General features: G+C 36.2%; 1 protein-coding gene across 1 annotated transcript in view; it reads right to left on the reverse strand.

Annotated features, from left to right (window-relative positions):
• LSAMP (limbic system associated membrane protein) overlaps positions 1–17,195 on the reverse strand; it is a gene marked incomplete at its 5' end in the record, with an annotated part of 306,800 nt that overhangs the window by 218,948 nt on the left and 70,657 nt on the right. The window contains one exon of the mRNA XM_017855961.1: positions 12,215–12,340. Coding sequence (XP_017711450.1) covers positions 12,215–12,340 — 126 coding nt within the window. The remainder of the gene's footprint in view (positions 1–12,214; positions 12,341–17,195) is intronic.

The following is a 17,195-nucleotide window of genomic DNA, read 5'->3' on the forward strand; positions in this document are numbered from 1 at the left end:
TTTTTTTTTTTTTTTTTTTTGCCAAGGAGTTTGCTTCTCACAAAGTTTCTTAAGTGACATGGGGCAATTTTATTGGCATGTCTTTTACGGGCAGCAAGACCCCATTTGAATTACCTATTGAGGTTTCTCTTTTTTATTAGAATGAATTGCAGCCTCAGTGTACTGGGAGACTTGCAAATGAATATGCCAAGAGAATGATGAGGATTTCAGAAATGTGTGCACATTTTAAGTGATATGTTAGACTCACACATCATTAGAATGTAGATAGAAAAAGACAAAGTGGGAATTTTTGCGCAGTTGTTACTTCTAAACCTCTTCATCTAAAGTGACAGAAATTCTAACCAAACAAATGTGATAGTGCATCTATATCAAGATATTTTTATAAGCAGACACAAACACACAGTCACTAAAACATTTCCTGTTGATTTCTCATTATTGCACAGGAAGAATCTCAAATTCTCCTATATTTGTGCTTGGTAGAAACAGTACACAACCCTGACTATCTCAAAAAGATGTGTTTTCTTTAGTGCGGGGGTTCTCTAAGTTTACTTTGCATCAGAATCACTAAAGTTTTGGGGCCCACACCTAGAGTTTCTGATTCATGTAGGTCTGGTGTGGAGTCTGATAACTTGCATTTCTAACAAGTTTCTAGGTGATGCAGATGCTGCTGGTTTAGGAATTATAATCTAAGAACCAATGTTTTGGACTATCCAGAAACTGGTTTTATTACTTATTTAGTCAAGTGGAGTGCTTTTCAGTCTTGAAGTTAGTTCTTTCTACTATCTAACCAAAATGGTGATTGTAATTTAAGTCTTTATTTTGTTCTGTGGAACCTAAGACAATAACAACAAATACTTGAATAATAATTTTTCATTAATGAATCACTTCCGTATGGATTATTTCACTTTAGACAATACAAGGTTTATGGTAGGTGAGTAGGCATTCTATTATTCATGTTTTACAGACGGAAAGTAAAGGTTTTAAAGAACTTACCTAAACCCCTATAAAAGTAAATTGTGGACAGCAGGGACTCGAACCAGGGCTTTCTGACTTTAAAGACTGTATTCTTTCTATCAAATCATTCTTCCTCTCAATTCGTTACATTTGTAGAGAGCCATACATTTTTCAAACTACTTTCATATTCATTATCTCATTTGATCCCTGAAAGCAACAGTCTGAAGCAGGCAGGGCACATATTATTGTCTACATTTTGCAGATAAAGCTATTATAAAAGATGATGAGAAAAGTAGCTACTGTCGTTCAGACTGCATCTCTGTACACTAGGCAACATTTTTCCTGCAGCATTTAGTAGCAGCACCTGATGTAGCAGGTACAGTATTAGATGTTGTTCTTTCCAGTGATAAGTATTCCATGACGAAGTATTAAAACTGCACCCCTACGCCCCACCAACATTTTTTTTTCTCTTTTCATGGTAGAAATGCATTTGAAGGGAAAGGAAATGGGGATGAACTTTAGTGTTACCAGATTGGTAGGAATGTGGGGAAAGGTCCCTAATTGCTATACTTTGAATGCTAAGTACGGCAGCTTTCTCCACCTGTAGCCCAGGGTTTTTCAAAATTTAATGAGCACCTAGGGATCTTGAGGAAATGCAGATTTTCATCCAGTAGGTCAGTGATGGTACCCAATATTCTGCATTTCCTTGTTTCCTCTACCACTTCTTCCAGGAGCAATATTCTACATTTCCACAGTGATGCCAGTTCAGGGTCAGGGTCCAAAGTTGTAGCCAAGGAACAACCTTATTTCTCAAAACTATTATTTTCATTCTCTGAACCACCTCTCAATCTCTAGGTTGAAACAGAAAAATTGAAAATATAAAACATTGTAACAATATTTGGTGAGTACTACACATATCGTGGGACTTACCTAGGTGTGTCTCTGTGCTAGACTACTTAAATATTTCACAATTTTCCAAACTATTTTGTTCTGAAGATCCTGGATAATGCTCAAACTGTGGTCCATAGAGCAGTAGTGCTCACATTACCTGAGTGCTTGCCAGAAAAGCAGAATTTCAGGCCCCACCCAGACCCACTGAATCAGAATCCACATTTTAATCAGATCATTTCCTAGCACAGTTGTAAGAGAAGTCCTTCTAATCGTCTTTGCAATCCCCCTGTGATTATAGTGTCATCATTCTGTTCACCTGGCTTGTAATCTAACTCCCTGAGAGGCTTTACTTCTACAGAATCCTAAAATTCACCAAAAGAGATAATTTAAGTGTGAGATTAGCTAAGGAATCTATATTGTTCAATACCTTTGCTTCTACTCTGGGTAATTCTGATGATCAGCCAAATTTGTAAATCCAGCGGTCATCTAATAGTGGCCGCAAAAGTTATGCCACAGGTGGCCACCACCAGAAGGGTTTTACAGTAAATTACAGGAAGTATTATAAAATGTCCAGCTCTTGTAATGGGGGCTCCTTCTTCTGTTTGACTCGACATATTAACTGTCAGAGTGGGACTGAACCCTTCCCTACCATACCCTCACCCCCACTATAGCACAAGTTCATTGGAGTGATAGTGTTGAGATCCTTGTCATCACATACATAAAGAAAAAAAATTCTTTCCCAGATACGAAATTTGCAATAGACATTTCACAGTGTTTTGCTTTGTTGCTGTTGTTTTGTCTCACTCTGACATCCAGGTGGAAGTGCAGTGGTACAATCTCAGCTCACTGGAACCTCCACCTCCCGGGTTTAAGTGATTCTCTTGCCTCAACCTCCCAAGCACCTGGGACTACAGGCACATGCCACCACACCGAGCTAATTTTTGTACTTTTAGTAGAGATGGGGTTTCACCATGTTGGCCAACCTGGTCTCGAACTCCTGTGATCCACACACCTTGGCCTCCCAAAGTGCTGGGATTATAGGCATGAGCCACTGTGCCCGGCCTGATATTTCACAGAGATTTCAGGAAAGGAAATGTCCTGTATTTAAAGATGTATATTATACAGTACTGTAAAACTATAGTTTATGAGGACTCTGTTCTTTAAAAGTAAACTTTAAGCAGGTTGCAACAGAGTCTGACTTTTCCCTAGAATAAGTAATTCATTTATTCATTCAGCAAATATTTATTGAACACTTAGTCTGTGCCAGGCACTACAATGGGAACTAAGGACATGCAGGTGGCTGCTTTCATGAGGAAAATAGACCGTAAAAAAGTAAACAAATGTTTAAAACAATTACTGAGTGTGATAACTGCTGACAGGAAAAGAACAATTGCTGATAATAAATGGGTGATAAGAGACTATGAAAGGGCCAGCAGCAAGAATGTTGAGATTTGGGAGTATTCTCTATAGAACATTGGAAAATGATGCAAGTGGGATGGAAGCAGGTCAGCACGTCAGAGAAACTCAAGGCAAGAAGAATCTGAATTGGACCTAGACAGAGAACTTTCCTGAAATGTCCAGAATCTTCTTGGCAATAAATTACCAAAAGTATTAATTGGATAGGCTTAAGTTCTATAATTCTATTGCATCATTTGTAATTTGCTTTATATTCACTCATGCTTTATTATCAGTTTGTATTTAGTTCATACTTCATGATATATTTCCCACTAATACTTCTATTTTTTTAGAATGAAATCCTCCATTCAGTAACTCAGTTTAACACCTATAATATGCCAATTAATATCCTGAATATATACACATGAATAAGGTGTAGTTTTTGCTTTTTTTTTTTGACAGAGCCTCGCTCTGTAGCCCAGGCTGGAGTGCAGTGGCGCAATCTCGGCTCACAGCAAGCTCTGCCTCCCAGGTTCACACCATCCTCCTGCCTTAGCCTCACAAGTAGCTGGGACTATAGGTGCATGCTGCCAGGCCCAGCTAATTTTTTGTATTTTTAGTAGAGATGGGGTTTCACCGTGTTATCCAGGATGGTCTTGAGCTCCTGACCTTGTGATCCACCACCTTGGCCTCCCAAAGTGCTAGGATTACAGGTGTGAACCACCACACCCAGCCAGTTTTTGCATTTTTATAGATCTTATAAACTAGGGGGGAGAATGAATGAGCACATAGTTAAAATGCAGTTTTATTAATTTTATGACATTCCTTCCTGGAGGAAGTATCATCTTGAAGGTCTTGCAAGAATAAGTTATACTGTTAAAATGATGGTATGAATGGGATAAGCAATCATGTATGAAGTAGAAAGCCAGAAGTGTGAAGGCCCAAAAGCAAGTGAATAAAGCACACTCTTGAAATATAAAAGGACTATAATTTCAAGAGTGTTCCAGGGATAGGATAATCACTTGAATCAGGGATTTAATGTCATGCTAAGTAGTTTGAACTTTATTCCAAAAGTGCTGGGAAATAGGAAAATTAAGCAGAAAAATTAACCTGACCATTTCCGTACTTAGAAATAGTAGCAAAGGGTCCAATTGGAAAACTGATGAAATGCAGGTGAGAGGAAATATTGGCTGAACTACATTGTGACAATGACAATAAGGAAAGTGAATGAATTAGTAGTTACCAAGGAAAATACTCAAGATAATGTGTGAAATTAATCATTGCTGGGGCAAAGGAAGAAAGAGAGGCCAGGATCATTTTCACCTTTCTGACTCAGACAATTTTTATTTCCTACCCTGAACATCTCTTAGAACTTGTTCTATGGCCCCTTTGCTTCTGACAACCCTGGGTACATATCTTGATTCATGAGACCTGATATTGTCCCCCTTGGCAAGGATCTAAATCAGACCTACCCTGGCATCTCATGAGGGATATTGAAATAGATCTTAGCTGACATCCATAGACAACACGGGAAAGTCCATTGTGGACAGTCCACAGGAGCTGTACAACCAAATGAGACATTTTCCTGTGTAGATAAGCCCTATCTACACAATGTGAATCCTTTTGCATCCTGTTGCTTAGTGGCTTGGTTAACTCCCAAATTTACCTGCACTTACTGTGATGAATTTTATTGTGCAAATATCTGCTCATTTCAACAATTCCATGGTCACTTTGATTTTTAAATGTGCTCCTTGAAGAAACTATAATGTTGTATTTGTTTATTGGCTTGTTTGCTTATTTTTCTCCTCTCTGTTGCTGTTCAATGGTTCACTCTTCAACACTGCAAGTCATTTTTGTGTGTGTGATAGTATAATCATCTCTTGCAACACCAGTTTTTAAAAAAATAACAAGGGTTGTAATTCACCATTATAGGTTCTATATAGCTACAGTTAATAAAATATTTACTGTTATATAACCGGACTGTGGGAAAACTATCCTCTCAGGTGAGAATGAATATATGAATAAGCCATGTCAGAACTTCTCCCTCTAACAAACAAGAGACTGTCATTGTCATGGCCTTTTGAAAAATAGATCTTAAGTGGGTACATTGGGATAAAATGTAATATAATATATAAAATATTAAGGCTAACTTGGATGTTAGCTTTTTAAAAATCCTCCTGGTTATTGTGCTGGAATGAAGGATAGACCTGAATAAAGAAGAGACTGAGGTGGTTTTCAGTCAAATTATTAATCTCACCCAAAATGATCACTATAGGCAGCTAATATATAGTTAATAATTACAATAAATAGTAATAATAATAATATCAAGAATAGCTAACATGACATCAAGAACTTTGCCTACATATTATTTTAATTTTCAAGGTAATATATGATACGTATTCTATTTTTAAATGTATTTTAAACACACACTAGTTGGAATAGTGGCAAGAAGTATTTGAAGGAGTGAGATGCTGAGAGATGCGGACTCTATTTCTGTTTTACTAGGCCATGGACAAAGTTTCTGATTAAGTTATTACCTCTCCCCACCCAAAGTTCCACCATGTCTTGGAGCACTGATGGCCAATCTAATCCCCTAAGAACACATCCAGGCTGATTCACTTCTCTTCAGGCAGAGTGCCCTAGGAATCTGATGACACATCTGTGTAGGGTAGGAGTGGGGTTGTAGGGTGATGCTAGGGCATTTGTCCAACACTTGCAAGAATAGCCAGCACATTAGGTTGCACAGATCTTCTCAATGACTTAAAGGCTGATCATGTCAGTTACTGTCAACATATACAGGATTTTTAAAGTTTGGGTTGCCGAGGCCAGTAATCATGTGGTTAAATTTTGTAGTCATTTTCTAAATGATCCATTTGTTTTAACAATAAGGTTACTAAAAAAGAATTTGTATTTACTTGATTAAGCCATTATGGAGCTATCTGTATTGGGAAAACATGTTTCAAATCTAAATTTAAGATATTTTGTACACACAAACAGCTGTCTATATACCTGCTACTGTTATACTGAGACTATACTGGGAAAGTATATAACTTTCTCTGTGAGTGTGTGTGTGTATAATGTAGTAGATACACTGTTATTTACTATAGTATATATAGTAGTATATACATTGGTATATATAATATCAATATACAAGTAAGGCACTGAAAATAAAATATAGCAAACATTTTAAAATTTATTTTTGTGCTCTTGGAAGAAGGAAATGGATATATTAAAAGTAAAAAAAAAAAAAAAGTGTGATTTAAAGAAGAGATTTAAATATTAAAAGAAAAGTAGCATAACAAAACCCCTACATCATGATTTCACATACAGATGCTTGCCTGGATTCTTAAATGCATTATCATTCTAGGCCATTATATATGTTGTTTTCTATGCCTGGGATATTCTTTCTTCCCCTATTTTCTTGGCTAGGTCCTATTCATTCTTGAGGTTTCAGCATAATACTTCTCAGTTGAGCTTTGCTGGTCTTGCAGATTTTGCTACATGGCCCTGTTTTATGGTCTCATTGAATGCCGTAATTTTTCCTCGTAATGAATCTAATTATGGGGCTCTTCATGCAATTATAGATGTCCTGACTTATGGTGGCTGGACTTACAATTTTTTGACTTTACGATGGTGTGAAAGCCATATGCATTTAGCATGTGCACCAATTTAGGATGGGGTTATATCTGGATAAGCCCATCCTAAGTCAAGAGGCGTGTGTATTAGTTTAATGCTTTGCTTTCTTGTTGAACTGTAAGCTTCATTTGTGCAAGGACCATGTCTGTCTTGCTCTTCCTTGTGTCTGTTTACAGAGTGAACACTCTAAATAATTCTTGACAAATGAACAAATTGTGAGATGGAGATCAAGATTAATCTGAGTATAATTCTGTATTGATGGATGACATATTTTAAAACCAATATACAAGTAAGACACTGAACATAAAGCATAAGATTGTTTTTTATCTATTTTCTCCTCTTTTTAAAGAAAAAAATGAAAATATTAAAAAATTAAAAATGTAAGAGATAAATGAAAGCAATTAATAGAATAAATTGCGTCATTATTCTCTTTTGAATGTTACTGCATGGTCAACAGTCTTTACCTGCAAAATGCATAACTTTGACTATTCCACATCCATATGTTACCAGGTTTGACTCACTGAATCTTCTGGAGGGTCCACACAAGAAAGCCCCAGAGAAATAATTTCCTGAAACGTAACCTGTAGATAATGTATTCTTTGTGTTAAATATGAAATCATACAAATTCTAACATGCTAACTTGAAGGACCAGATGTTACTCACAACAGGTACTTCTGTAATGCAACTTAAGCAAATGAGTTCAGTTTAACATTATATATTTCTCTCAAGCCCATGAGGTCAGAGTCTAGGCTGGTCATATTGGGTGAGTTTACAATTAGAAGTAAAACAGATGGGAGTAATAGCATTAATGAAATTAAAAAGTACCATCAGTCAAGGGTTCAGACTTGGAAATGAATTGAAAGGGGAATCTCAGATCAAGTGGTTAAAACTCAACGTCCAATGAGAAAATGGGATTTCACACTTTTCGGACTCCTCTTAGCTTCTCCAAGCACAATATTTTCCCACTCACTCCATCAAATAGCAAAATACTTTTAAGTGAGATCTGACTTGTGGCTGAAAAAGAAAATTACACAGTACCTCTTGGGTTGTTCTCAGCCTAAAGGGTTAAATCCTCAGTGTGCTTTTTGAGTTTTTCAGTGCTACAGAGCTACGGAGGTTGTGAAAACCTTTGCAGAAATGAAATGCATAGAAACTCTTTCTGTGACCCTGAGCAATCCTGACAACACATGATGCACATTTGAGAAAGGGACTTCCTCATGAATGTGAGAATAAAGATTTAGAAACAAAGTTAAATGAAGATGGGAGCAGCATTGCTCACAGAAGGAAGATCAAACACTCCATAGAAAATACACGCTACGGTGCAATTGCCCTCTGGGAGTCACAGGATTATGAAAGTCTAACTTAATTAAGGGAGAAAATAGGTCATATTTAATAACCACATGTGTGACACATCATTTTGAACTATATAACTGAAGAGGGGAGAAAAATTAAGAAATCAGAAATGTAAGAAGGCACACAGAGAATGTATAAATGTCTTCAACTTCATCTAATTCAGGTGTTTTTTATTTTGTATGTATGAAAATTCACCATTCTTCTAATTTACCTTTTAAAAGCACTTGCAGTATACTTGAAAAGGAAATTTCAGGCACATAAAGAAAGAAACAAAATGGCCTTGCCAATTTTTTTAAACTAAATTAAGAAGTAATAAGTATTCTCCTCATAAAAATATACCATGCATATTTCTTTCTTTTCTTTCTCTCATGTCATCAAATGACAGACAATCAAGTATTGTGAACCCTGAGTAGAATCTTCCCCTATCCAGGGCTCAATGTCCCTGTGGGGTCGAGCTAATTACAGGTACATTTCCTTTGCAAGGCAGTCACACTCTGTACTGTTGAAGGCACAATTAATAATTGAACAAAGCTAGCCATTTTTTTTTCCTCACATGGCCACGGGTTGCAGGCAGCTTTGCTGTCACACAGGGAGCAGAGTCTCTTCTTTGGGTCTCTCCCACATAGCTTGTTTACAGTCTCCAAGGAAGACTTCACATTATAGGCTGAAAAGAATCACCTACTGTTTCCATATTTTGAAAGAAATTTAAAAAAAAAAACATGAAAACAAACAAACAAAAATCCTAGTTTCCTTTATAAAATAGCAAGGGAAAGTTCTCTCTCCTATCACCAGGAATACGATTATGATCAGTTGGTTATTTAGGTCAGATGTAAAAGAAATGAAAGAGGAGGCGTGGGAATGGAAGGGAGAATAGTAGTCTGCCCTCAAGTCTGCAAATGCAACAGAAAGCGAGTTTTGCATGTGCCAGAATAGAATCTGACTTACAAAGTGGGAATAGATGGAAGATCGTAGAAGAGTAAAGTTGTTTCCTTTAAGATGTCTGAAGGGGCTTGGTGGGGGACATCCCCAAAGCCCTACCCAGCCATGGATGAGTGCAGCAAATCCTTGTCCTGTGTCCCAAGCCATGGCCTTGAGCAGGAGTCTATGAACTTTTCGATAAAGGGCCAAATAGAAAATATTTTACATTTGTGGGACAAGTGATCTTTGTTGCAATTATTCAGTGATGCTGTTTTCGAACAAAAGCAACCGTAGATAATTTGTAAATGAATGAGCATGGCTGGGTTGCAATAAAACTTTATGTATGTACACTGAAATTTGAATTATATATATGTGTGTAAATATATATATATATAGAGAGAGAGATTTTTGCAAGTCAAAGAAATAAAATTATTTTGATTTTTTTCCATTTAACAATTAAAAAACTATTCTTCACTTGCAGGCAGTACATAAATGGAGCAGACTAAATTTGATACACAGGCTGTGGTTTGCTGGCAGAGGTTACTGACTACTGAGAATTCCTGTGAGTGTATCTATTTCCTGGTTGATACTGAAGTCTCCAGGGTCCTCTGAGTTTATGTAAATACAGCCTTTACTCTGGCCTCTGGTCTTTTGGTGACTTGAAACATTACAGAAAAACAAGGGGTCAAATCACATGTTCATTATCATGGGAAAGTTTATGAGAGTTAGCTATGACTACCCGAACTCCTAGACAAGGTGGGAAAGGCTCTGAAACTCTGGTTCCACATCAGAAGTTTTGTAAATTCAAGGGATAAAAAGGAATCTATCTTTAGGTTCAATTCAGCCATAGAAAATTTTTCTTGAAAAGCCTATTTGCTAGTCAACATTGTGGCAAAATAAATACTTTCTATTAATGCAGTTCATTATTTGATTGTAACTTGAATACTCTTTCTTCCTTTCTAACTCCCATATCCCTTCTTTTATCTACCACCTTGTTCCACAAAAGAGTAAGAAATTATAAATAGTATCTTTATAAAGACATTTAAATTAATTAGAAAAGGTGAGACAAAATAAAAATAATGGTAAGAAAACAAGATGATAGCACAAGTGTGATCTGAAATGGACTTGATCCCATAAACTTCTACATAGCTTGTTTATAATCAATTTTTAATGTGTAATTTATGTATAATAATTTATATATTTTTACAGATGGTCCATAAATTTGACTCTAAGTTTACAATAAAGGGCATACAATCACTTATGAAAATTCACTGGGTCCTTTCTTAAAAAGCAAATGATTGCTTAGGAAATAAGAAAGTAGAGATACTGAAAAACAAAACAAATTTCCTCAAATGGTCTTCTCAAAGGAAAACTGTAAAACAATTAACGATCTCTCAATTATAACATTACAGTAAACACAATGATTTTAGAAGGTGTCTTTTATAAAATCCTTAAATATGAGCCAATAGCTTCTACACCAAATTGCTATTCAGTAAAAGCAATGCTACTTGGGACACGGGTAGGTGGCATGGGATTGGAGCCAACACAATGCCATCCAAGTAGAATGTGCTCTGAAGGTTTAATTCATTCCAAGGGAAAGATATAATATCTGCACGTTTGTACTCGAGACAATCCTTTATACATGTTTTTTTTCCACATGAGGTCTAAAATAACTACGCGAGTCAATGAGTTTGAGATTTCTCTCCCAAATAAATGTCTCATGTATATATTATCAATAAATGAGAAATTGCCTGTGTTAATAAGGATGAGTTGTGAGTGACACTTTCTCAAGAAAATAGAGGCCTCTAATAAGAATATCTGCCTAAATATAAAACTATTCTATAGGTTGGTCCAAATTTTACTTGAGAAATTAATTTGGGATCTACCATCAAACAGAGGACCCATCTTTTCACACCACGAAATACAGATAGTTTTAAAGACATTATAACCAAATGCTATCCTGGATTTTTTAGAAATGTCTCAATTTAGCTCCTGTTGTGCATCTAGTCTTGCATAACATTTTTATGGTGTTCATTCTAAAATGAATATGTTGTAACAAATCTCTAGTTGCTTACATGAGAAAATTTTGTGACTATAATATATAGTTTGTGGGTTCTCTACAAAATCAATAATATTTTATAAGAAAAATTGACCTATTGCCTATCTTTCTGGAAGATTTAAATAGAATGCTACATTCTATAAAGACTGTGTTATTTGACAAAACATAGTTTTGCATACCAGAAAATGTAATTGGTAGAGTAGAGGAGTATGTATGCAGCTGATCTTAAATAATTTGCTCAAACATTTAAATAAAGTTCAAAAAGCAGGAGGCCTGGGAACATTTTCATGGCGATGATGGTGAGAAGGGGGAAGAAAGGATGCTGAAGACATTCCAGGGAAATGAGTTTCTGATTTTGACTGAATTAGTATCAATAGCTGAGACTCATAATGAGTTCATGCAACTTAGTCCATGTCTGATGCCCATCACAGAACCTGATGCCAAGGACAGTACAATAAAAGTGAGAAACAATTTTGTATTTTCCTGATATATTTCTTCACAAGGTGCTACAAGTTAGAAAACTGTAGTTAAAAGCAACGCAAACAAACTTACAAATAACTATGTAAAATTAATTCAGACAAAATATTACCCCAAGACACTCAATCACCAAACTGGCATATATTTTACATATAATATCAAGCCATTTAATGCTTCTGTATTTGTTGCATTGCAGGGGGCTGTTCTATTGAAACTGAAATTTTACAGATAGATAGATAGATAGATAGATAGATAGATAGATAGATAGATCAATCTACATATATACTCAGTACAATGATTATAAACCTTATAGAGATTAACACCCTAGCAAAGACCATGAGGACCCTAAATAAGACCTATGTTGCCATTCTCTTAGTATTTTAATAACAAGATACATGCATGTCCTTCTGATTCAACAGAATTTCAATTCTGATTCTGAATTGAATTGATATTTTTGATTCAACAGAATTTCAGGAGCATGAGGATATTTTAAACAGTATGTGGCATATTAGAACCTGGAGCATTGCTTACCAGTTGGTGTAAGGTGTCTCCAGGTGATAACAGGTTCAGGACGGCCATTGGCCATGCAGACCAGAGTCACATTGCTGCCCTCATTCACAGTGACATCCGAGGAGATGTTGGAGATCTTTGGTGGGACTGTGAAAACAAAAGCAAATGGAATATGTAGCCATGTCAGTAAGATTAGGCTTGTAGCCATACAACTGGAAGTGGCAGATTCAAGGTTTTATAACTTAATTTGAATTTCTGTGTTAAGAAGTAAGGTGCTTTTAACATTCATGCTTGTCATTTGCTTACCAAATCTGTAAGTTATCCTAAAGCACATACATTGTGAAGGTAAGAACACCCTTCACAATGGCCATTCGAGTGCTGTAGGAAATACACAAACTAGTAAGATGAAAATATCTTTGCTTTTAAAAATACTAGAATATATCTTATTTAGACATTAGACAGCATGCACATTTATGCAAACTAATAATATATTATTTTTTTATCATTGTTATTTAAATTTCTTTTCTTATTTGTATATAAATATAATCCAATGTCTTTTCCAAGTACCAGCAAAAGAAAAACAATGTTATTTAGCATAAGATTACATTACTGTATTATTAAGATGTGGCAATACCTGGTTACTTATAATCTAGCAACGTAATGAACATGGATTAATCATCACAATAGAAAGCATTTAAATATCATCTTTGTGTATAACAGGCTGCATGAAGTATCTTAGAACTTAAAACATGAATTAATAAGGCCTATGTCACAGACAGGTAGACATTCAAAAATACTATTACTTCTAATACTTCCAACACCACTACTACTAACAATGTAATTAATAGCTAACTTTCATTAAACATTTATTATACATAAAACCCAATATAGAGTATTTAACAAATATTACTTCAGTAACTTCTTATAATAAAGAAATGATATCCTATGAAGTTTTTATTTATGGGTGGGAAACTGAGGTATGGAGGGGGCTAGGTGAGGGGCAGAAAATGAGTTTGAATCCCAGTCAATTCTGGGCCTTTGCTCATAGGCACTACTTGAATGCAACTTCATCTTCACAACCCAGGCTACCAGATGGCTGAAAACAACAGAAATTAGTTTTTGGTGATGTGAGAAATGAGTCCCCAAGGGCAAGCTGTACTGCCGTCTGACTTCCTTCATTAGTGTTCAGGGTGGCAACATTAGATCACACGTCGGTAGGCTTAAGTGGGGAGTGAATTACTCACAAATTTCATCACAGAGGTTATGCACTGACTACAAATAGCAGGGTTTATAGTCTGACTGTGAATTTCTTTTTTACTCACTTGTTTAGGCTGTCCCTGAGAAAGTATGTGTCTGGGGGAAGGAGGAGGACAAAAGAGGATGAAGGAGTTCAATAATGAATTTTATCTTTTCTCATTCTTACTGCCCATTAGGGACTCCGTGTAGTGACGAATAAAACAGGAACATTTTCTGCTTGCAGAAGCAAGCACCTGACAGCCAAACGATCCCTGTAAATCTTCATTAGGAGACACTGATGGTACTTGGGCAACTGACTGGTTCAGTGTGTGACAAGGAGGAAGCAGGATGAGGACTCTCTCCACCTCAGCATTCCACTCTTGTAGGGCCTCTGGGTAGGGGACCGGTCATCACAAGTCAAACCCAAGGGCAGCAGACTGTAGTTGATTCCAAATATTTAGCAATCTCTATTTACAGAGTTCCTAATCCTCCTTTTGGCTATTGGGGTTAAGGGTCGTTTTCTCAAATTCACACACTGTCTTGCAATATGTTCTCACAGACTTTTGCAGTGAAAACCTGAAAGATCATATATATATTACAGGGAAGAATATCAGGCACAGAGAAAAACAATGGCTTGTTAAGGACCAGCCCATCAAGAACTATGGCTGGACTTAGAATTCAGAGCTCCTGAATGTCCGATTGTTCCATTGTTTCGAGTTCACAGTTACTGACTCTCAGATGAGAGAACATCTTCAAAACGACTGCAATGAACTATAAATCAATGATAGTGTTTCAGAACATAACGTGGACATACTAGGTGCCATCCTCAACAATCCAAAACCTATCACAGAAAGCTATATAGTAGTTCTAAGATTCCGCATTACTAAAGTTGTAGTTACATCTGAATTGCAACACAGGACACAGTGTGAGGAGAAGAAATATAGATATGTTGTGATTAAAAAAAAAAAAAGCCTCTATATCCCTAATATAAAACCATGCACATTTATAAAACAGAAAAAAAAATCCACAACTAAAAATATCCCAGAGAATTACTACCTGTGGTACAATTGACTGACAGTCTCTCTCTCTTTCTCTCTCTCTCTCTCTCTTAAATAAAAGGACATAGAGCAAAGACCTTGCATTTACGTGACACACCAGTTAAGCCACTTGTTCACTTTCACATAGACAGGTACTGATAAAGTTGGGAATAAAATCTAGAATAATTGACTGCAGGGCTATGTTCTGGCCACCAAACCACACTGCATCTCCTAATTAAGGACAATCTATTCAAGTACTGAGTCTCAGAGACTGGAGATAGAGAAAGTGTTCATGCTGAATAGTTAGGAATGTATTTGATGTGCCTCTGGATCACTTTCAGTGGGTCTTACTTCATCATTTGTTTTCCTACTTTTATTTCATTTTGTACTAGCTTCTTCCCATAAGCATGTACATACGATACAGTCTTTTTGCTGTCAAAAGAAATTTCTCCCTAAACTTTTTTCCACTTCTGTTTTTTATTTATTTTTTTTTTTCTTCTTTTTTCCTGTGACTTAGCTTTCAGGAGATCCTGAGAACATGCGTCCCTTTTTTACTTTTTATTTTTTCCCACATTATTTACTTTCAATCTCTCTTTCCAAATCTCTTGAGGGAATTGTCCTACACCACATCGTCATCTCCCATCCACACCTCAACCTTCAGTGCAATCTGGATTCTCTCCTTAACCTCAAATGAAATTACTGTCAGGAAGCTCACCAATTATCATATTGTTTCTAGGTCTATGGACAATTTCTGTTATCTTGTTTTTCTCTGAACTATTTGGCTCTGTTGATACTCCTTTCAGTTGTTATTTTTTATTTCCCTTGGTTTCTAGGACACCAAATTTAACTGCTTTTCCTCTTATCCTTGTAGTCAGCCTTCTTAGATTAACTCTTAGGCTTATCTTGTCCTTTCCTTAACTATCTGTATTTAAGAGTTTGATCACTTACCTCTTTCTTCATCTCAATCTATATATTCATCAAAGGATCTTACCTATTTTCTAGCTTCAGAAGCTAAAGCACCACCTGCAGCCCAGATTTTTTTCATGATTGTTATACCTACATTCTAGTGGACTATTCTGTATCTCTACTGTTTGCCTCACAGACACCCAAGATTCAACAAACTCAGGACTAAAGTCATTATCTTCCTTCCCACAAAACACTTGTGTTTTATTATCTTAGTTAACAGTGTCATCAGGTAGAACTGTCTAAGCAAAAAAAGCGAAGCATCTCCCTTGACTGCTGTCTCCCCTTCACTACACTCATAAAAAATTGATCCTCATGTTTCGTGGTTTATGTCATGCTCTGTGGTTTATGTCATGTATTGAGGATCAATTTTATATTATATGAGTGTGATGTATATATACGCATATATATATGCATATATATGTATATATACAAATATATATGTATATATACCTGTGTGTGTGTGTATATATATATATATCAGATTCATTCTTTACTCCCAGTCCGTACTCCCACTAACCTTGTTTCAGACATCAACGTTTATTTCTGGGAGGGCCTAAATTGCTGAAATGAGAAAATATTAAAAATGGTTTCTTTGTCTCTAGCTTTCCTCTCTTCGTGCTCACTGCCACACATTCACCACACTACAATCAGATTTTTTTTTCCTAAATTGCAAATGTGAATATAATATCTCTTCATTAATCTCATTGTCCTCAAGATAAAATCTGAACTTTTAAATATAGTTTAATAGGTCATTCATGATTGGCCCTGCTTATCTCTCCAGCTCCATTTCCTACTCCATTTGCATTGCATCATCCAGTGGGATCAGGCAAATTTTGGCTTCTGGAAGTGCTCTCCTCACACTCTGGCATTTGAGATTGTATTTCTTCCTACATGAAATATTCTTCTTTCAACTCTTCATGCAATTACCCTCTTTCCCCTTTCAAATTTCAGCTCGTCAGCTTGTCTCCTTACTTGTTTGCGAAAGATTTCCTGTTGTTCCCCACCCTGCTGCCTCCCACTCTGCTCCTGGATCCACACTGGGTGAAATGCCCTGCTGTGTTCTCACCTCATGCCCCACTCCTGAGGCCAAATTGGGTGAAATGCCCTGTGTCTCAGCCTCACAGCACTGAACCGTGACAGCTGGGTTACTTACCTTTGCCTTTCACTAAACTTTAAGAGCCACACAGTGTTTTCTAAACCACAGAATCTTACAGAGCATGGTGCTTAGAACATAGCAGGTGCTCAAAAAGTGCTTGAAAAAAATTCATTTAGTTTTTCCCAACTCTTTACTTCACTCAAGAAGGGTATCTCACAGAATTTTTGTCAGAAAGGAATAAGTTTTCATTTTGGACGAGTAAAATGGAGCTCTTATCAATATTTATTTAGCTACCCCTTTAGTCATCTATTTCACTATCAACTTATTTGACTCTTAATAAAAAACATTAACCATAAGGTAGAGAAGTGTCTGTATATTTCAGGAACATAGCAACCAAGAAGAACTTGGTGTCTGACTTCCTTAACTACAGGCTTTTTTTCTGAGTTTTAGTGTCTTTGTTTCTTTTTCTGTGAGGAGGAAGAAGTAGATAGATAGATATAGATATACCTTTCTTAGTGTAATAGTTTACTATTTATTTCCTAGTTTCCCGTAGCCCTCTATAGAATTAAATTTAGATAATCACCAATAACATCAGGTGGCAATTCAAAATTTTATTCTATTACCCCATAAAATCTTTATAAAATCCTGGGAAGTAAAATGTATTATT

Source organism: Rhinopithecus bieti, unplaced genomic scaffold (assembly GCF_001698545.2).
Source record: "Rhinopithecus bieti isolate Rb0 unplaced genomic scaffold, ASM169854v2 scaffold_41114, whole genome shotgun sequence".
NCBI classification, from domain to species: domain Eukaryota; kingdom Metazoa; phylum Chordata; class Mammalia; order Primates; family Cercopithecidae; genus Rhinopithecus; species Rhinopithecus bieti.